The 22147-nt window shown below is 47.3% G+C and overlaps 2 protein-coding genes across 2 annotated transcripts in view; one reads left to right on the top strand and one right to left on the bottom strand.

Moving 5' to 3' along the window:
- Positions 1–17617, top strand: part of URB1 (URB1 ribosome biogenesis homolog) — a 113342-nt gene extending 95725 nt beyond the window's left edge. The window contains exons 30-39 of the mRNA XM_040423191.1: positions 2825–2927; positions 5256–5416; positions 5792–5903; positions 5998–6104; positions 6907–7050; positions 7298–7407; positions 8787–8978; positions 10392–10633; positions 13049–13663; positions 16372–17617. Of these exons, the coding sequence (XP_040279125.1) occupies positions 2825–2927; positions 5256–5416; positions 5792–5903; positions 5998–6104; positions 6907–7050; positions 7298–7407; positions 8787–8978; positions 10392–10633; positions 13049–13663; positions 16372–16592 (2007 nt within the window). The 3' untranslated portion in view covers positions 16593–17617. The remainder of the gene's footprint in view (positions 1–2824; positions 2928–5255; positions 5417–5791; positions 5904–5997; positions 6105–6906; positions 7051–7297; positions 7408–8786; positions 8979–10391; positions 10634–13048; positions 13664–16371) is intronic.
- The window catches only part of LOC120994541 (melanocortin 2 receptor accessory protein), a 16543-nt gene continuing 7479 nt past the window's right edge, over positions 13084–22147 (bottom strand). The window contains exons 3-4 of the mRNA XM_040423192.1: positions 21929–22045; positions 13084–13222 (exon numbers count right to left, since the gene is read on the bottom strand). Of these exons, the coding sequence (XP_040279126.1) occupies positions 21964–22045 (82 nt within the window). The 3' untranslated portion in view covers positions 13084–13222; positions 21929–21963. The remainder of the gene's footprint in view (positions 13223–21928; positions 22046–22147) is intronic.

Here is a 22147-nt window from a genome sequence, read left to right as displayed (position 1 = left end):
ATCACTGAGCACACTATCCCTGCACTGTGACATCACTGAGCACACTATCCCTGCACTGTGACATCACTGAGCACACTATCCCTGCACTGTGACATCACTGAGCACACTATCCCTGCACTGTGACATCACTGAGCACACTATCCCTGCACTGTGACATCACTGAGCACACTATCCCTGCACTGTGACATCACTGAGCACACTATCCCTGCACTGTGACATCACCGAGCACACTATTCCTGCACTGTGACATCACCGAGCACACTATCCCTGCACTGTGACATCACTGAGCACACTATCCCTGCACTGTGACATCACTGAGCACACTATCCCTGCACTGTGACATCACTGAGCACACTATCCCTGCACTGTGACATCACTGAGCACACTATCCCTGCACTGTGACATCACTGAGCACACTATCCCTGCACTGTGACATCACTGAGCACACTATCCCTGCACTGTGACATCACTGAGCACACTATCCCTGCACTGTGACATCACTGAGCACACTATCCCTGCACTGTGACATCACCGAGCACACTATCCCTGCACTGTGACATCACTGAGCACACTATCCCTGCACTGTGACATCACTGAGCACACTATCCCTGCACTGTGACATCACTGAGCACACTATCCCTGCACTGTGACATCACTGAGCACACTATCCCTGCACTGTGACATCACTGAGCACACTATCCCTGCACTGTGACATCACTGAGCACACTATCCCTGCACTGTGACATCACGAGCACACTATCCCTGCACTGTGACATCACTGAGCACACTATCCCTGCACTGTGACATCACCGAGCACACTATTCCTGCACTGTGACATCACCGAGCACACTATCCCTGCACTGTGACATCACTGAGCACACTATGCCTGCACTGTGACATCACTGAGCACACTATCCCTGCACTGTGACATCACTGAGCACACTATCCCTGCACTGTGACATCACGAGCACACTATCCCTGCACTGTGACATCACTGAGCACACTATCCCTGCACTGTGACATCACCGAGCACACTATCCCTGCACTGTGACATCACCGAGCACACTATCCCTGCACTGTGACATCACCGAGCACACTATCCCTGCACTGTGACATCACCGAGCACACTATCCCTGCTGAGCTGATGGCACTGGGGGGGAACGAAGGGTGTTGGCGACTGATGGCAGGGGGTCTGATGAGTTTTTATAAAGGAAAACAGTCTATTAATTCATGTAAAATATAAGAGTGAAACTGGATCGCACATCCTCAATACTATGCTTTTATCTAATAACTGCTTCTCACCATAATTAACATCGCTTCTCAGCTCAATTTATCTATACCTACCCCTATGCTGCATGCTGTACATGAGGCATTAGTATACAATTTGATCAAAAAGCATAGGCCCACTCACCGCGACAAGGTTGCCTCTTTCAATGGGACCCTACCCTAAATTTGGTGCAGCTCTGCGCGGCGACCACCGGCGCAGCAACACCGCACCAGCAGGCAGCGGGACCCAGCAGTCAAACAGCGCCCCCACTGTCTGGCAAAGGGTGTATAAATTCCTACCTCCTCTCAGTTGGAGTTCCTGAGAGTATGTGATGAGGTGAGTTTCACACCTGTTCACATGGTGCAGTGCTGCGTGGCGGCCATTGTTGTCCGGTGGTGGTTTGGTGGGGCCCAGTGACAGGGTGGCTTTGCGGGGGCACTGTTTGACTGCTGGGTCCCGCTGCCTGCTGGTGCGGCGCCGGTGCTCGCCGTGCAACGCTGTGCCAAATTTAGTGTAGGTTCCTATTCAAAGAGGCAACCTTGTGGCGGTAACTAGGCCTATGCTTTTTGATCAAATGCCTCATGTACAGCATGCAGCATAGGGGTAGATATACTATATATTGCGCTGAGAAGCGATGTTAATTATGCTGAGAAGCAGTTATTAGATAAAAGCATAGTATTGAGGATGTGAGATCCAGTTTCACACTCTTATATTTTACAAGTCTATTCATTTTTTCTTATTAGAGTACTTGATTAATTGTAAAAAATAATCGATAGAATACTCGATTTCTAAAATAATAGTTTACTGCAGCCCTAAATCTAAGGATCCGCATCATCACGGATGCGGACCTATTCACTTCAATGGGTCCGCAAATCTGTGATGTGGAATGGTGCGGAACGCAAGCATGGAATAGAACCCTACGGAAGCACTACGGAGTGCTTCCGTGGGGTTTCGTCCCGTACTTCCGTTCCGCAAAAAGATAGGACAGTTCCCGGGTGTCGGACCCCCACCAATCAGATACTGATGACCTATCCAAAGGATAGGTAATCAATATTTAACTCTCGGAAAACCCCTTTAATTAGGGCTGCATCCCCTTGACTGTCTTTCCCTGCACAGAAGCACTCCCGCCCCAACCCCCTGCAGCACAGATCCCTTTAAGTGAAGGAGATGGCTATGGTTCCCTGTTTGAGGGTGGTTGGGAGCGCTGCTCTGCAGTGAACAAAGGCTGTAGCGTTAAATTAGTGCTGCAATCCTTTCATTCATGGATCGGTTAAAGTCCCAGAGGTTGGATTTTCTCTTAAAGGGGTTGATTCATTAACATTTATTATCTATATACAGGATAGATAATATTTGCTCATCCCTAATGATTACAATAGAAAATGTGTTATTGTTTTGTGTGATATGTCAGAGAAATGTAATATTTATCATGGGACAATTCCTTTAAGAAACATCTTACATTGTCTCATCGCCTTCATAGCTGATTGCTTTCTCTGTTGGTTCACCTTGGCCTTGTATTTCTCCATAACTAGTAAAGCTTTTTCTTCTGTCATATTGCAGCCTGGGAAGTACATCTTGTACAAGGATCGGGCAATACAAGATTTACACAATATCTACGATCCTTGCTTCTTATTGCCACTTTTCAGTGAACTGCTCAGACCAGGTAACTTCAATGGATTCCACTCTAAAATGACACACAATGAGCCCTGTAGAGTCTTAAAGGCTATGAAGACTTTTGGGGACCATTTTTTTTTCATGATTGCATTTTATTCATTTTTTTAATTGGTCTTTATTAACTGCGCCTTTTAATTGACATAAACACAGGGGGTTTCTAGACAGCTGGCTTTAATCAATGATTATATCTACCCAAAATGGTGCGTTAAAAACCTGAACTTGTCCTGTAAAAATAAGTCCTCGTACAGGTACATTTAATGAAAAAAACAAAAAAAGTTATAGCTCTTGGAAAGCGATGATGAAAAAATTTGCGTTGTCACTAAGGGGTTAAAAATTTTCACCAGTTTTTGTCATAAAGGGGTGACTTTACTTTAAAGTTGTTATCCAAAGTGTAAAACATACCCCCAATGCCCAGGACCCTCGTATAGATTATACTTACCCTGCTCCCCTTTACCCGCATCGCTTCTGATCCCCGCACGGCCACCGCTGCATCTCCGTGGGTGAGATGCAGCGGCGGCCGTGCAGGGGTCAGCAGCGACGCGGGTGTCAGGAAGTAAGTATAATCTATATGAGGGGCCCGGATATTGGGGGCATGTTTTACAATTTGGATAACCCCTTTAACTTTGAGCCATCTGAGGGCCATGTGCAGCCCTTATCTCTGTACTACTAAAAGCTCATAAACACTTATTTAAGCCACATTCTTATCAGTAAGATGAGAAAGATAAGAATTGAGCTATAATGAGTGTTTATGAGCTCTCAGGAGATCAGAGATAAGCTTCACATGACCCATCAGCTGATGGGACACAGTATAAACACAGAGCACATGCTACTAGAGAATCTCAACCCTGTATGGAGAAAGGGGCTCAAATTTTTTATTAAATATCTGCGGATGTCCCTCTCTGGCCAGGATGTGGGGTGCTTCAGTTTCGGGGATTTGCAAATACTTACTAGCTCTTTTCTGTTGGAGCAAATAAAGACGGTTCTGCAGTTCCTGCACAGCGCCATGTAGAGACGAAATCCTATTAATGCCCTTCACCAAGCACCGCAATCCCTGGAACCATTGGAATAGTCTTCTTTGCAAATGCCATTCCTTCTAATGCAGTGATGCCAGAACGATGACTGCACTTGCCTTTTCAAGAGCATGAAGAAATTGCGTGGTCACTTTTAGCGGTGGGGGCCTGTCGCTTAGTATCTGAAGTGGTTGTCTAGGTTCAGAAAAACAAGACTGCTGTCTTCCAGAGAACAGCGCCACACCTGTCCATGGGTTGTGTCTGGTATTGCAACTCAGCTCCTTTGAAATAAAGGGTCTGAGCTGCAATACCACACAACTTGTGGACAGGCGTGACCATTAATTTATTTATTTTGAAGAAAGCAACCGAACCTCCACAACCCCTTTAAATAAAGGTGGCATAGAAAACTTCAGTTATTTGTGAGATACCCTTAAAGGGGTTTTCTCCAGACTTTAATTTTGATGAGCTATTCTTAGGAGCCACGCTCATCAGCTGTTTGTAGGAGCTTCTGGAGCCAGGCACCATAGCTCCATCCACTGTTTAGTGGGCATGCCTGGTTACTGCACGACAGCTTCCATACAAGTGAATGGGAGCAGTAACCAGATGTTGCTACTACACACCTGGCCTGGTGCACAGAAGCTCCTGCAAACAGCAGATTGTCAGGGTTGCCAAGTCAGACCCCCACCAATCTGATATTGATCACCTATCCTAGACGATAATCAATATTAAAGGCTATGTATATCTTTGGGGCATTCTTTGTGATTTTGCATTTTACTCATTTTGGGCTAAAATAATTTTTTCAATTGGTCTTTATTAGAAATACTCAGCCGTTCTGTGACAAAGGGTTACCTGTTTGTCTAGCGGTGTGAATCATACTTTCACTTTGTGACCCTCATCTAATAAACCCCATCTCTAAATTGCTCAAAGTAAGATAAGAATTGAGCAATAATATGTGTTTATAATGTCAGAGATAAGGAGCTGTCAGCTGAGATGCCTGACAGAACACAGTAAAAATACAGATCCTGCTACTAGAGAATCTCAATGTTGTACAGAGAAAGGAGCTCAAAATTCTCAATAAAGACCAATGGAAAAAAAAAAATTTGCTCAAAATAAGTACAATGCAATAATAAACAATTGCCCCCAAAGGTGTACATAGCCTTTAAAGTCCCAGAAAATCCATTTAAAGATTAAAAAAAAAAAAGGAAATTCCAAAGGGAAATCTCCATATAATTCATAAAATGATTACTGTAGCAGGTTTCTGCTGGTGCCATGTCTGTTAGTGACAATTTCTGTCTGTGTTTTTGCAGAGCTAGTGGTTGACTGTCTGAAGTTTGTGGAAACGAATGCCCTGGGGCTCACATTGGCTGCACTGAGTAGTTACGATTACAGCATGAGAGCAGCCGCTTATCACATCCTGGGCTCCTTTGTCTCTCACATGGAAGGGGCACGCTTCCGAGATAAGAAGCAGGTAAGGACTGAGATCTTCTGGATTTTTTTTTCTCTCTGTGTCTTAAAGTGAGTGTCCATCTTTTATCAGTAGAATTCTGTGCTGATTTATTTCTTACAAAGCTCCAAAGCCTTTACATAGACATAGATTTGAAAGGTAACATTCTGCCTTCAGTCACCACTAGGGGGAGTTAACTGCACATTATACATTGAAGTCAATTGTTACACAATATGCAGAAAGTGCTGCAGCTCCCCCTAGTGGTGCTTGCAGGTAGACAAAATTATTTAATCTACCTCTATGGCTTTTTTTTTTTTCACAATATTTAGAAATAATAATAATTTTCATCTAATCAGACAATATGATGTATATAGACATAACATTTCAGTTTTTTTCCAGCTGCAGTGTCTACTAGACGTGGTAAAGAATGGCATCCGACAGGAAAATATCAGACTGACGTTCGCATTGAGTCTCTATGGGGCTAGGGCTGCCCAGGTGCTCCTCAAGCCAGGTACCGTGATGGTAAAATATCTAGAAAATCCTGCTGCTTCATCTTGCGCTTTACGTTTTTCCTGATATCAGAGTGTTTCTTGTCTTCGGGACAGAGGAACATATGTATATCCGGACAACCAGGTTCCTGTTGACTCATGAATACCTGGACCTGAGGAAAGTTCCAGATTTCTACAGGTTGTTCTACAGCTCTGACATAGAGGTAAGTTGTATTTAATAGGATGCCATTTGAATTATATCTGCTGTTCAGCTGAATCGGTCTGTTCTCTGTCATCAGCCATTTCCGTCTGGGGAGAGGCTGGCTGTATTGTTCTCCAGTGGGAGACCTTTCCATACATCTGCATCATTCATATTAGCCATTCATTATGCAAAATTAACTTTTATCAGCTTTGTATAATTTTATATTTAAAGGGGTTTTGGGGGATTTTAATATTGATGCCCTGTCCTCAGGATAGATCATCAATATCTGATTACTGTGGTTCGGACTCCAAGCACCCCCAACGATCAGCAGTTTGAAGAGGCCGTGGAACTCCAGTGAGCACTGCAGCCTCTTCCTAGGCCTGTGATGTCACGGTCATTGGTCACATGTCCTAGGTGCAGCTCAGTCCCATTCAAGGGAATGGGCCTGGGCTACAATTACAAGCATAGCCGTCATATGGCCCAACTTGGTTAGCTGTGAAGGGGCTGCAGTGCTCACTAGAGCGCCACAGCTAATCAATGGCAGGCCCATGTGTTGGAACCCCACCAATCGGATATGGATGACCTGTCTTGAGGATAGGTCATCAATATTTTCCTCCCAGATATCCCAGTATTGTGCCTCCAGTCCCATAATGCCTACAGACACCACTATCGGGAGCTTATTGTATGCAGTCAGCTTCTGAGCTCCCTCTAGTGGTGGCATGCAGCTATTATGTAATTTTGAAGCCAACACCATCTAAACAAGAAATAAATTAGAACAAAATTGTGCTTGAGGGTCCTGATTTTCTTTTCTGTTCCATGATCAGCATAAGGTGGAGCGTGAATGGATTCTGTCATTATTAAGCGATGGAATGAGGGACAAGTATTGCTATGAGCTGTATGATTACCAGAGGATTTTCATGGTGATTATGTGCTACTACAACAGTCCCCTGAGTGATGAGGCATCTCAGGTAATGTCACGCCTTTAGATATTTTGGGAGATTTCCTTACGTTTCTATACTTATGTTTACTGTGTTGGGTATAGAAAGGACATTAGTGTACGTTCACACTTGGTGGTCGAGCCATGACTTTTCTGATGATGGACTCTCCTTGATGCAAGGTCATTGGGCCGATGCTCAGTGAAGGCTGCCCAGTGATGAGACTTTCTTGTATTGGTATTATGGCACCTTGGTTCATGTATTCTGTCTCCTCTAATAGGCTCTTGTCATGGACGTGTTTATGAAAGCCTCTAAAATCCCCAAAGCAGCTTATGAACTGATCCGAGACCACAGCCTTCTGACCTGGATACAGAATATACTAGGAAAGTGGTATGTTGTTTGTTTGTTTTTTGACACCTTTGCAGTCCATAAATCTTGCTTACAAATGTATGTGAACCTTTGTTGTAAAAAAAAAAATATATAATAATAATATATGAATTTTAGATATATGTATGTGCGCCTTGGTTCAAGCTGTAATACTGATTTATAGAGTTTTATCTTACTTCCAACCTGCTCTCTGTCATGTCTACTTGTGGAGCTGCAAGTTCAGAGCTCAGTGGGTGTTCTCTGGGAAGCGCCATCTCTCTGTCCCTAATTTCAGTGCCTTAGCCTGTGCCTCCACCCCTCTCTCACAAGGACATGACTGTGCAAGCTATGACTTCTTAAAAAATTGAGCTCAGCCTCCTTAGTTATACTCAATGTGCTGGGTGTGAATAACATCTGACCACAGATGGTCCCAGAGTACTCAGGAGGAAATCAGCCAGAAACAGGGGGCAGAGAGAGAGAGAGGAAAGTAAGAAATGCCTGCAAGATCAGACTGCACACAGGGTTGGTTTGTAGTCTGAAACCATGGAGCAGTGGCTGCATCAGCCTGGGGCACATAGGTCTGCATTGGAGCTGGAATGGTAGGAGGTTGTTAATCAAGGGGATACCCTAAGTGTGGTTGCAAAAGTGCCATTAATCTTTAGGAGATGCTAAAGGTTAGTTGCCATGCCTCAAATGAACAAAATACATCAAGAAGTCTTTCAGGCTCCTGCTGTTGATGACCTATCCTCAGCATGATCAACCCTATTAAACCAGGCATTTTGCCTGGTAGGGCTGACCATGCTGATGAAAACGATACCTTTCTTTTCTTTGTAGCTTGCAGTGTTGTGTAGATACAACTCTGGTACTAGAGATGAGCGAACTTGTGTTTTCAAGTTCGGCGTATGCTGGTCACAGACTTCTATTATGACGGAATGCAATACTGAATGCCTTTTCTAGGCGTCCGTGGCGCATAGAATTCTGTTATGATCCGTGGTAGCGGAATCCATAACAGAATTCTTAGACAACCAGAACCTGCACGCCGAACTTGAAAACACAAGTTCGCTGATCCCTGCTTATAACTTGATGCAAATTAGGCAGTTGGAGCACCGAAGGGCTGGAGTAGCTCTTGGAGCTCCGCTTTTACAACCAGGTTACCTCTCCATTGTATGGCCACCCTCACTTCAGCTCACTTCAGTTCCAGACTCTGTTCAGTCAAGTACAAAGGTAAGCAACCTATGGCACTCTCATAGAAATGAATGAAGCATGCTGGGAATTGTAGTTTCACTACAGAAGAAGTGCTGAAGGTTGCTGACCCCTGGTCTAATATATCCATGGCCAGTGGTGTTTCTAGACTCGAACTTTACTGCACGTTGCCCTCATGTCTCAATTTTCTGTATCGACAGGTACGTGGAGAATAAAACCCTGGGCACTGTGATAACCTTACTTAACAACTTGTGGTTTACGAATCTCGGGAATAAAGAGAAGCCCAAGTCTAAAGGAGAAGATGATAAAGCCGGAGAGCAAGAAAAGTTCCTCCCGCTTCACTTAGTGAATGAGATTCTCTCAGTGCTGCTGATCCTACTCAGACACATTAGGTCAGTCGACGCTTGTTCCTTTTATTTCAGGGAGTTGAAATGTAAATTTAAAACCTCTCCAGGGTGGATTTCCTTTATTAGATGTGTGGCAGACCTGCAGTGTACAGCATGGGGGAGCCGCACACTAGAGCCTGCTTCACATTACCAAACTGCTGGTGGAATAAATCACTCATACAAGCCTTAGGTTCCCCAATTCTGTAATTTTAACCCCTGTAAGGGTGTATTCAAATTAAAGGGAGTGTTCACTCCTTTTACATTCATGGCCTATCCTCAAGATAGGCCATCAATACTTCCTGAGTGTATCTAGCGCTGGAACTACACAACTCCCTCCATAAATGGTAGCAGTGTTGCAGTAACCAGCTCTGTCCACTACTCAAAGTATGGAGCTGTAGTTCCGGTGGGATCGGCATCAGAGCTCTTCCAGAGAGGGGCGTAGCTAAACACTCATGGGCCCTGGTGCAAGGCAGAGGAGTAACTTGACCAGCATGCACTTTCTCTGATACTGGCGTCTTCTTATGCAGCACACAGGTCTTTGGTCCCCCTCAGGCTCCTTGGCCTGGTAGCGACTGCTACCTCTGCACCCCCTATAGCGACTCCCCTGCCTCCAGAACAGATGTTCGTCAGGAGTCTGTAGTGTTGGATCCCTGCCAATCAGGTATTTATGGCCTATCCTGTGGATAGGTTCCAGGGCGGACTGGCCATAGACCCTACAGGGAAATCACCCGGTGGGCCAATGCCTGACGGCCAACAAAGCCTTCCTCACAACCTCTAGCCAGGTACATAATGATTTCATGTTCTCAGCATTAATTAATGCTAGGCGCATCAGGTACTTATGCCCCTGGCCGGCAGCCGCCCTCCTGAATTCAGCTGTATCACCATCCTCAGGACAGTGATACAGTTGAATAATGCAACTTAATCGGCAGTATTTTATGCTGCACTAAGGTACTGCCTGCCCTGCTTACTTCTGTTGGCTCTGCCTACTTCTGTTGCCCCACCTGGACCTGCCTACAATATGGGGCCACTTTTAGGTTTTAGTTTTTCTCTAGGGCCACTTTACATTACCAGTCTGCCCCTGATAAGTTTGCAATATAATAGTACTGGGAAGCCTTGTTAAATTTTCACCCTGTGTCGGCATACAGTATGTGTTGGGAATTTACCATATTCTTCAGGCCTTAATCACTTGGCGGATTCTTTTTTCACTGAATGGGAGACGTACGCCTGCATTTTTATATCGATAGATATGGGGTGTCCCATGGACGGCCTATACCATGGTATGTGGTGGAAGGTTTCTTGGCAGTATCCTCCGTGAGCCCCACTGGGGACAGCTTGATGCTAATGTCTTTAAAGCGCTGCAGAATATAGTAGCGCTATACAAGTGTATAAAATAAATGTACGCTTTTCTCTACATTGCAGAGCTAATATAGATGGCGTCCACATTAACCAGTATTTTGGCATGTTGAGCTCCGTTCTCCGATACCGCAGAAGAGTCCTGGAAGCCTTCAGAGAAATGGGGCGGTTTGTCATTAACCAGCAGATTTTGTCTAGCGGTAAAACGCTGTTACTGCTGCAAAAGTGGAGCGTCATTGAGAAGGACCTGGATCTGCAGGAGAAACTGAGCAGCCTGGCGAAGCAATACCGAATCAAGGAGCTGAAAAGTAAGTGGGAAGATGTATGTGGTTGCAGGGGAAGATCTCTACTTGGTGTCATTCAATTGTAACCTTCAGTGGGGGTGAAAATCTGCCGTGGTCATGTGGTGGACACAGTTCATTACAAAATCCGCTCTCGTCATTGTAACGAGCCATGGCTCCGTCGAGATGACCAGGTTTTTACGCACTGGATGCACATGATGCGGGTATCTATTGAATGCCAGCAAGCAGAGATCTTGAAGAGTGGTCTAACTTCATCGTACAAAGAATGAGACATAGGCTGACCCCTGTTGCAGCTGTAACGGCGGTCTGGTTGTCACCCAGCTTTCCCAGAAACGGATGAGTGTCACAGAAGAGAGTGACGTCAGTGACCTGCTCTTGGATGACGTTCCCCTCCATTATACATGTCCACAATATAGAATTAGCCTGTGGCTACTGCGGATGCCTCCATTGTGCGCATGGAGTTCATAGACGGGAGTTTCATTAATTCAGGGCTCCGCTACACATTCAGAGCATTGAATTTCCATGTAATTAGGCGGGAGTAGAATGATTTCTGCAGCAGAGGGCTCTACGGCCTAGACGGCAAGGTTTACCATCTGCAAAGTGTTACGTGGGAGGAGAAGTGATTGAGAAGCGCAGAAAAGATACAAGAACTTCAATGTGTTCTGCGGAACGTGGGAGAAGTCACCGCTATATATAGAGGGGCTCTATTTCCAGCGAATCAATCAGAAGTTGTCGTCCTGTCATCAGGCAGTTGTTACACTTCATTGAATTTCAGTTTCTCTAACGTACCCGTCTGTAAAACTAAGCGACAGACAGTTTGTTGTTTTTTTAGGATTATTATTTGATGTAGTAAAATGAAGGTACTAAAGTCATTTAACATAACAGAGGATTTGATTCATTCACTCAGCTCTTTTTCCCCTTCCGTTCGCCAGGACGTGGGACCCCAGGCTCCCTCAGACTGCGACTAAGAGGAGTTTCAATGCATCCTTCTGCTCCATTCAAAGTCTATGGCACTGTTGGTAACAGCAGTCCTGTGGCTGGGGGGGCCGAAGTCGGTGGATGTCCTATAGCATTTATCACTTATCCAGTAGATGGGTGAAAAATGCTTCAGGCTGGGGTTCTCCTTTAATTGAAAGTTTCCATGGCAGACTATCGTTCTGCTGCATGTTACTCAGGCAGAAATTACCAAAATGGCACCCTCTTCTCTTCACCTCACAGACTTCCGTCTCTGCGTGCCCTTCATGTACTCGATGGGTAAGGCCTCATGCACAGGACTGTATTTTCAGTCCGGAGCCATTGAAGGCGGACCCATTCATTTCAATGGGGCTGTAAAGGATGCAGACAGCACACAGTGCGCTTCCCGCACCCGTTTGTCTGCTGTGTCGGCCTGAAAAAAATAGAACATTCTGTTTTTTGGACAAGAAAAGGACACCGGACGCATGCACAGCGTTTTTGCGGACCGCATGAGAGTTCTCTACTGCCTTTCAGGATGTTCTCCCTGCCTTCTGGTCCTAATGCTGTCAGAAGCGGCTAAAATGGAATGGAGAGCTCCTAGTACTATATACAGGAACAGGAAGTCTGTGAGGAGCAGGCAGGAAGTGATGTCAGAGAAGGTGGCGTCGTTTCGGCAACGTGCAGCACTTTTGCTATTGCCTTTTGATGAGCCTATTGGAGGAGATTTTTAATCTCCCTGCGCCTGAAAAGTGGAAGGAAAAAAGTTGCAAACCTCGTGTTTTGGAACTTTTTAAGAGCCAATTTTGACAAATCTTGTCACAAGTTGCGTATTTACGCCGCCCTTGCCACTTTTCAGTGCCAAATCTATTTTAATGAATGTACTGCAGCTCTGAGCTGCCATAGGTTTCTGTTTAGGTGCACAGACTGCCTAAGGCCAAAGTTTCAGTTTAAAGGAGATATGCTGGACTGTCCCGAAGATCTCCTCGATCCCTGCGCCTGCCACTGATTGTGCCAAAGAAAGTTGTGGCCAGCCAGGGGTTATCCCCGCAGGGGACGTAGTATTGAATGGCTGTTCTTGTAATTCTGAATGGGAGTTGCATCTCTCCGCTCTGGCTCACAGAGCACGGTTCCTGAGCTGGGATCCCCTGTACAGGCATAGGGACAGGGCTGGTCTTCCTGAAGGAACTCTCTCAGAATCTCCCATTTATGTATAGTTGGGAAGTACTACCAAGAAATCTGGGACTTTTCCAGGACAAATCTGTAGAGGTTAGGGACCGTTGGCCTCCATAATCTAAGTAGAGCTCCCCATCCTGCACTAACATGCATGGTACACACAAGAATATGTTTCAAGGGAAAGTTTAGGTTTCTGACTAATGTCCTTTTTCTTGACTGTAGCGTCAAGAAGTTATTACCATTAAGCACTTGTCAATTCTTCTACTGATTCTGTTCGCCCTCCGTTTTATGCAGGTTCTATCAAAGAGAAGTTTAGACAGCCAGGCCCTCGGCGCATGAAGAAGAAATTTGAAGCTGAATTGGAGACGGAGGAGCAACGGGTCTCTAATCTTGAAGAATCCAAAAGCTACGTGAAGTCCATATTGATACACTGGAAACCTTATTTTTTGGACTCTTCATCTTCGGCCTCTGCAAAAGAAAAAAACTCAGGTCAGATGGAGATGGAGAGCACCACAGAAGAGGGTGCAGCCAACGACGAGGACACCACCGGTGATGATCTGGTGTGTGCCACCGCCTGCCTAGTGACAAAGTGGATAATGGTGGTAGAGCGTGAGCACGCTGGAAGCATTCATGATCTCTGTGCTTCTCTGCACTGGCTGCAAACCTGTATTTTACCACATACCCGTATAGTTCAAGAACTTCTGAAAGACGGTGTGCTGAGGAGCACCCTGTATAAACTCTTCTACAGTGTCTGGGATAGTTGTGACTCCACACCAGAATTTTTGGACTTGTCTAGCCAAGTTATGATGAGCATGATGGAGAGGCAGAACCTCAGTAAGGATATTTCCCTTAATGTTGTGAGGGAACTGTGCCTTCAGCCTGGTGACAATGCAGATGACATGCAGGAAGGTAGGTCCTACATATGGTACAGCTGGTATTTGCTGCTAGATTAATAAAGTTTATTTTTTTACATATGAAGTGGCTCTTGCAAGGTAATCAGCAATGAATAGACCACTGAACACCAGAGAATGAGCTCTGTGTATATCAGGAGGATCTAAGAAATGCCGCCATGTATGCCATAGCCATATTTTAATTGCACTGGGTGTTTCACAGACGTGGGCACCATATGTAGCACTAAGTGGTTGGGAAGTGGCACCATGCGTAACACTAGACACAAGGACTATACGGGTCCAATACAAAAGTTGCCACAAGGGGCGACTGCAGTTTGCTTATTTTTAGTGTCCCTGTACTTTCAGTAAACTTTTGATATGTCATAAGTAGGGCTGCAGTAAACGATTATTTCAGTTATCCAGTATTCTATCAATAATTTTTTTACGATTAATCGAGTAATCTAATAAGAAAAAATGAATTAATAGACTGTTTTCCTTTATAAAAACTCATCAGACCCCCTGCTACCAGTCCCCACCACCCTTCGTTCCCCCCTGTGCGATCAGCCCAAGTGCATCAGTTCCCCTAGTGCCATCAGCTCCCCACACCCAGTGCCTTCAGCTGCACTGCTCCAGTGCCATCACCAACTCCATGCCATCCATTGCTATGTACCCCACTCTCCTAGTGCCATCAGATCCGCCCCTCCATGCCTCCCAGTGCCGTCGGATCCGCCCCTCCGTGCCTCCCAGTGCCATCGGATCCGCCCCTCCGTGCCTCCCAGTGCCGTCGGATCCGCCCCTCCGTGCCTCCCAGTGCCGTCGGATCCGCCCCTCCGTGCCCCCCAGTGCCGTCGGATCCGCCCCTCCGTGCCCCCCAGTGCCGTCGGATCCGCCCCTCCGTGCCCCCCAGTGCCGTCGGATCCGCCCCTCCGTGCCCCCCCAGTGCCGTCGGATCCGCCCCTCCGTGCCCCCCAGTGCCGTCGGATCCGCCCCTCCGTGCCCCCCAGTGCCGTCGGATCCGCCCCTCCGTGCCCCCCAGTGCCGTCGGATCCGCCCCTCCGTGCCCCCCAGTGCCGTCGGATCCGCCCCTCCGTGCCCCCCAGTGCCGTCGGATCCGCCCCTCCGTGCCCCCCAGTGCCGTCGGATCCGCCCCTCCGTGCCCCCCAGTGCCGTCGGATCCGCCCCTCCGTGCCCCCCAGTGCCGTCGGATCCGCCCCTCCGTGCCCCCCAGTGCCGTCGGATCCGCCCCTCCGTGCCCCCCAGTGCCGTCGGATCCGCCCCTCCGTGCCCCCCAGTGCCGTCGGATCCGCCCCTCCGTGCCCCCCAGTGCCGTCGGATCCGCCCCTCCGTGCCCCCCAGTGCCGTCGGATCCGCCCCTCCGTGCCCCCCAGTGCCGTCGGATCCGCCCCTCCGTGCCCCCCAGTGCCGTCGGATCCGCCCCTCCGTGCCCCCCAGTGCCGTCGGATCCGCCCCTCCGTGCCCCCCAGTGCCGTCGGATCGTCCCCTCCGTGCCCTCCAGTGCCGTCGGATCCGCCCCTCCGTGCCCCCCAGTGCCGTCGGATCCGCCCCTCCGTGCCCCCCAGTGCCGTCGGATCCGCCCCTCCGTGCCCCCCAGTGCCGTCGGATCCGCCCCTCCGTGCCCCCCAGTGCCGTCGGATCCGCCCCTCCGTGCCCCCCAGTGCCGTCGGATCCGCCCCTCCCAGTGCCGTCGGATCCGCCCCTCCCAGTGCCGTCGGATCCGCCCCTCCCAGTGCCGTCGGATCCGCCCCTCCCAGTGCCGTCGGATCCGCCCCTCCCAGTGCCGTCGGATCCGCCCCTCCCAGTGCCGTCGGATCCGCCCCTCCCAGTGCCGTCGGATCCGCCCCTCCCAGTGCCGTCGGATCCGCCCCTCCCAGTGCCGTCGGATCCGCCCCTCCCAGTGCCGTCGGATCCGCCCCTCCCAGTGCCGTCGGATCCGCCCCTCCCAGTGCCGTCGGATCCGCCCCTCCCAGTGCCGTCGGATCCGCCCCTCCGTGCCCCCCATTGCCGGCTGTGCCCCTTCAGTTCCATTTTCCCAGCGCCAGTGAAATAAAATATTTACCTTTCCTGTAGGGGCGCCGCTCCACAGCTCCTTCCTCTTCTTCTCCGCGCGCTGCACTGGATCCTGACGTCACACAGCGTCAGGTCATAGCTCACTTAAGCGCGCACTATGACCTGACGATGTGTCAGGATCCGGTGCAGCGCGGTATGGGCCGGCGGGTGACCACGGAGCGGTAAGTAATAGCAAGTGCTTCACTCCCGCTCCGTGTTCACATGACACAAACGAATCCTCGATGCAAAAAATGTGCATAATTTTTATTTATTTTTTGTGTCAAATTTTTGTGTCGTTTCAGCCCTAGTCATAAGGACATATCAAAAGTTTAGATCTGTAGGGATTTTAGTGCTGAGACCTCTACCGATCTCTAGAACGAGTGGTGAGAAGCGCTCACTTACCGTGTTCTCTCTCCTCGCTACAGTACAGGAAGCGAGACGGACTCAATGGAAAGTCTAGGGGCCCATCTCATGCAGTGAGGAATGAGAACACACTAAGCGAGCGCTTTTCTTCCCTTGTTCTACAGATCGAGTTGCAGTCCCAGTGGTCAGACCCCCTCTGTCCCCCCAAAAATTGACACTTTAAAAGACATGGGCTTTAGATATTGACCAACTAATGAAACCTCCAATAATTGAAATATTTGTCTTCTTCCGTTTCAGCTGCCGGCAGTTTCATGGCGTCCCTTTACATCGGGGATATCTGGCTTGGCGCTGACTCCCCCCTTATGTTTAAGAGTCATGTGAAGCTGGTATGTGACGCAGCGGCCCTTAAGGTATGGCCGGCAAAAGAAAAGACTCCTGACCCAAAAAAGAGGACTGAGGAGCAAGAGCCCATTGTGCCTTTGTGTAGAAAACTTTCAACGGTGTTGGGCAGAAGTTAAAATATCTCCTGGTGGACTGGATTTCTGACGGGTTTCATGGACCATGAAGTGAAAACCCGGAGCCGGATGTGGATTGCGCCTCCCGTCTGAGAATGTGTAGCAGGCATTCTGCACAGCGTCAGGATGATCGGGATAAAGCCTCCGCTTTAATTTGGGTATTTTCCAAAGTGCCTTTTTATTGTTCACAAATCGCCACCGCTTAACCTTGAAATCGGCGCTGTCCATAAAGAAATCAAGGGTGACAATGATGTCCTCCTAAAGTTAATTTTTACTATTTAAGTGTCATTCATATACAAGTGTTTATTTTTAAAATTACCTAAAAGATTTTGGGGCCCTGATCTTCCCAACAGAGCAATTCATAATGTGTAACGAGGTCACCCGACTCTGCCTAGTCTAGCAGATGAGGCTACAGCTAGTCTGACTGTTGCCAGATTATCGGACATTCCAGATTATTGAACACACAGTGCATTAAAAGACAGAGGATACGTATAACCCTGGAATCATGGGGCCTCATAACAATGCTCAGAATGGCACCAGTGAGAGATTCGCCAAATGTACGATTTATTATTTTATTAAAATTGGTGTCCAGAGTCCTTTTTAAAAATATATTTTTATAGGGCTTATATATGATTTAAAAAAATACAGCTTCAAATCCCCAGCTCGCTATCACACAGTACAGTGGTAAAGGGATACTCGTTATTATTGGGTTTATTACGGCTCTGTCCTTCCCGGTGAGTACTTATAACTATGTTCTTCTTCCATACTCAGAAGCACTGCACTCTGGGTCTCCTGCACACAATTCGGCTGCCAGCTACTAATAAAACAGCAGAGGGTCCTAATCACAGTCCTGGTTGAGCGCCCCATGTTCTGCTAGCTTGGATCCAATACCAGTCAGCGGCCTCTACATGGGAACTGTTCCCCTGGCTGCAGATGTCCCTTCCATCGCTCATGCATACACACACCACTTGTGACACAGAAGTATTTCGGTTAGGACATTATAACTAGGAGTTTGCACAAAAGTGAGCAGAACTTCAAGGGATTCTGTCATCAGAATTTAGGCCTATAACCTAAACATATGGCGATGTCCCTAGTAATACACTGAATCCTAAAGTGACCTTATCAAATGCGCCTGTGGCTCTATAATCATAAAAAACAGGTTTATATCACCTGTCACTCACGTCAGAAATGTGTCCAAGGGGTCGTCTCATGATGCAGGGTGCCCGGCTGCAGCCATCTACTTTCGGTGCCCAGCACCGCCTTCTGAATTGAAATCGCCGCCCTCCCTTTCATTAGAGCCGCCTACCTCAGTTATTCGCCGCCCCTCTAACGTCCGCCCTCCTCAGCCAGATCCCGCGCGTGCGCACTTGGTATAACCTGGTGCGGACTACTGGCAGCGGCCTCATTTAGCGAAGTGCGCATGCGCCGGCCGGCGCACTTCGCTCGAACCTGCGGGATCTGGCTGAGGAGAGCGGACGTTAGAGAGGCGGCGAATAACTGAGGTAGGCGGCTCTAATGAAAGGGAGGGCGGCGATTTCAATTCAGAAGGCGGCGCTGGGCACCGAAAGGAGATGGCTGCAGCCGGGCACCCTGCATCATGAGACGACCCCTTGGACACATTTCTGACGTGAGTGACAGGTGATATAAACCTGTTTTATATGATTATAGAGCCACAGGCGCATTTGATAAGGTCACTTTAGGATTCAGTGTATTACTAGGGACATCGCCATATGTTTAGGTTATAGGCCTAAATTCTGATGACAGAATCCCTTGAAGTTCTGGTTTTGTGCAGGCACCCCAAGGTTCCTTCTCTGTGCAATCTGATTGTGAAAGTGCCCAATCACTCCTCTTTTCCCCAATGTCTGCTCCTCCCCTGACCTCCCAAGCCTTCCTCCCCTCTTCCCTGACATCACGACACTTGGATACCAAATCACGTTCAGATGCGCTGTTCATCAAGGACTCCAGGGCCTGTGCAGAACAGATCCCTGAGGCAATAGCCCACAAAAGGGAATGTAGCGTGCAGGGGCCGGAAGAACATCAGAGGGAACCTGCACAAGATTTGGAAAAGAAACGCTGTGACATCAGGGGAGAGAAGAGGAAGGCTTGGGAGGTTAGAGTAGGAGCAGGCATCATGGAAACGAGGAGTAATTGGGCACTTCAGATGAGATTTGCAGGGTGGGCATTCAATACACACCCTGGTGACCTACAGGTATGTTCAGAATGGTGTTACCATGGACTGCCGGCCGTGCGGGTAGATTTATTAGTGAAAAGCAAGTGACAGATTCGCTTGGAGACAAATAAGCTTTTTTCAGTGAGTGCAGAGATTCTGGTCAGTAATGGGTAGAGGGGAAAGAGCCTCTTCTTTCTGTATTGTCTCTATAAACCGTATCCCAGGATGTTTGTGCTTTATGGCAGCAACAATAAAGTGGATTTAATGGTCTGAAAAGAGAGTATAACCCTCTTTGCAGCTCCAGTGGCCAGTCAACAAAAAACTGAAAATTGAAAAAGTTCATAAGAAAAACCTGGTATTTGTGTAATTTGTAAAAAAAAAAAAAATTGCTGTTGAGTCCTTCCCTTTATAAATTCACACTGTATGCAGCCATCACTAGGGGGAGTTAATGTCACACGGCTTATGCGCATGCGTAGTTCGTTCCCTGTGCTGATGCCAGCACAGGGAATGAACATGATGCCGACACTGCGCATGCGCTAGTTCGCGCATCGCGAGATTTCGGCGCTCCAGCTCTGTGACGTCAGCCGGCAAGGAGGAGATTCGGAGGACGCGGGGCGGTGCTGGGCTCCTTTCCGCTTGACTCATCTCCGGCTACAGGACTCATATCAGGTAATTTGCATATCACTCAAAACGTTTTTTTAACACCATAAAAGCGCGGAGAGCTGTGGGACCTGGGTACTGCAGATGTGCTAGTGGCCATCTAGCAGCCCATGTCCCCAGCTCTGTGCGCAAAATCATGGTGACAGGTTCGCTTTAATACTGCTACTGTTGAACTGAAGAAGAGCCGCAAAAACCTGTATGCAGTGAGCGCCCTCAAGTGGTGGCCGTTATTACTGTGTATTAAAATGGAGAGGCAGCAGTTCAGTACAAGCCACCTCTCACCCAGTTCTTATAATAGATCCCTATTCAGCCACTATGGGAAGGTACACTGCAGCACGCAACACCATGAAAATGAGAAGGCTGCTCAAAATGTATAAACTTATTCTAGGTTTTCATTAGGGAATCCTCTAATCGATTATCCCTTCATCTGTTCTATGTGAGAAACTGCACTGGATTTTCTTTCAAATATTTTTGTAAATTGTTTTAGTGAATTAGAGCCACAGACTTTTCTATATTCACTGTAATAAAATTTAAGATTTTCTATTTGGCGTATTGTGTAATTTGCAAGTTGTGTGCAGTGGGTTATTTTTATTGTGTATTATGTTACACAATCACACCAAATGGAAGTTTGATGCTTCCTCAAATTACTGCTACATCCAAACGGTGTCAGGTTGGAACAGCCAATGGCAGGAGGTAACTGGGATGAGCCTCCCTAGTATGGCGGGTGACACTAAGGAGGCTCGTCCCCGTCACAGCCTGTCATTGGCTGCCCGCCCCTTCCCTGACACTGGATGTTTTCATCTGCGGGGACCAGGAGAATCAGTGTGATGGGCCCGGCATATGGGGGAGCATTTGTTAGTGTTGGATAACTTCTTTAATGAGGAAGGGAAAACTGAATTTTAGAAATATTTGGCACATTTATTAAAAGGGGGAAAAAATGTTTGCATGGACATAAGTATCCAGAGCCTCTACAATGACACTTTAGCTCTGGGGCCTCCTATTTCTCTTTATCATCTCTGAGATGTTTCTACATCTTGTTTGGAGTCATTTGTGGTAAATTGGACAAGATTTAGAACAACACAGCCCGGTCTATATAAGTTCTCACAGCTGACTGCATATCACAGAAAAAACCAAGCCGTGAGGAGGAAAGAGCTGCCTATAGAGATCAAAGACAGGATTGTATGGAGGCACAAATCCGGAGAAGGTAACAAAAACATTTCTGCACTGAAAGTTCCCAAGAGCACAGTGGCCTCCATAATTCTTACATGGAAGAAGTTTGGAACAACCAGGACTATTTCTACAGCTGGCTGCTCCAATAAACTAAGTAATCAGGGAAGAAGGGCCCTGGTAAGAGTGGTGGCCAAGAACCCAATGGTCACTCTGGCTGAGCTCCAAAGATTTTGTGTGCAGATGGGAGAAACTTCCAGAAGGTCAACCATCACTCCACCAATCTGAACTTTATGGCAGAGTGGCGAGAAAGAGGCCTCTCCTCAGTAAAATACATCTGAAAGCCTGCCTGGAGTTTGCAAAAAAGCACCTAAAGGACTCTCAGGCTGTGAGAAATAATATTCTCTGGTCTGATGAAACAAAAATTTAACTTTGTTGGCCTGATTTCTAAGCATCATGTCTGGACGAAACCAGGCACTGCTCATCACCTGCTTAATACCATTCCCACAATGGAACATGGTGGTGGCAGCATCTTGCTGTCTCTGTGTTTTTCATCAGCTGGGATAGGGAAACTTGTCAGGGTTGAGGCACAGTACAGAGATATTCTTAATGAAAACCTGATCCAGAGTGCTCAGGACCTTAGATTGGACTAAAGGGTTCCCTTCCAAACAAGACCGTGACCTTGGTACACCACCAAGACAACAAAGTAGATTGGGGACAACTCTATGAATCTCCTTGAGTGGCTTAGCCAGAGCCCTGACTTGAACCCAATCGATCATCTCTTGAAAGAACCAAAAATGACTGTCCGCTGATGGTCGCCATCCAACCTGACAGAGCTTGAGAGGGTCTGCAGCGAAGAATGGCAGAAAATACCGAAATCCAGGTCTGCAGATCTTGTTGCATCATCTCCCAAGAACACTGGAGGATGTAATAAATGCCAAATGGGCTTCAACTATGTCCTGAGTAAAGGGTCTGAATACTTATCAGTGCAAGATTTTAGTTTTTTTTCTTTTCAATAAATCAGCACAGATTTCTCTAACATTCTGTTTTCACTTTCTCATTATGGGGTATTAAGTACAGAATGATGGGGGAAAACCGCAACATAATAAAATGTGAAAAAAGTGAAAGGGTCTGAAGACTTTCTGAAGGGATTGGACTGCCTACTGGATATCATGTAGGGATGAAATGTAATGGATCACTGATATGTTAGAGCTCTATGGAGAGAGAACTATACAATTAGCACCCTCCTGCAGATTTGATGGTGGAAAGCAAATCTCTTCCCTACAGGAGTATTCTTTCCATAAAAAGAAAAAAGTTATTTCCATGATTTGTCATTACTTACATTTCTGTCATATCAGTCATGAAATGTTAACTTGGTCATTGGCAGTACTCTGGATTTTCTCCGCTGGCTTCTCGGGTCTCTTGAACACGTGCCAAGTGGTTTCTCCTGGCTGTGAAGCTGTCAGTAACACGTATGTCAGAATTAGGTAAAAGGAGGTTGGACCCATTCATACGGCTTAATGAGCCCTTAAGATTTTGTTTCTAACAATTGGGGCAAATT

The sequence above is a fragment of the Bufo bufo genome, chromosome 3 (assembly GCF_905171765.1).
Source record: "Bufo bufo chromosome 3, aBufBuf1.1, whole genome shotgun sequence".
Lineage (NCBI taxonomy): Eukaryota > Metazoa > Chordata > Amphibia > Anura > Bufonidae > Bufo > Bufo bufo.
The sequence above is the reverse complement of the archived record's forward strand: the minus strand, read 5'-3'. Positions and strand labels throughout refer to the sequence as shown.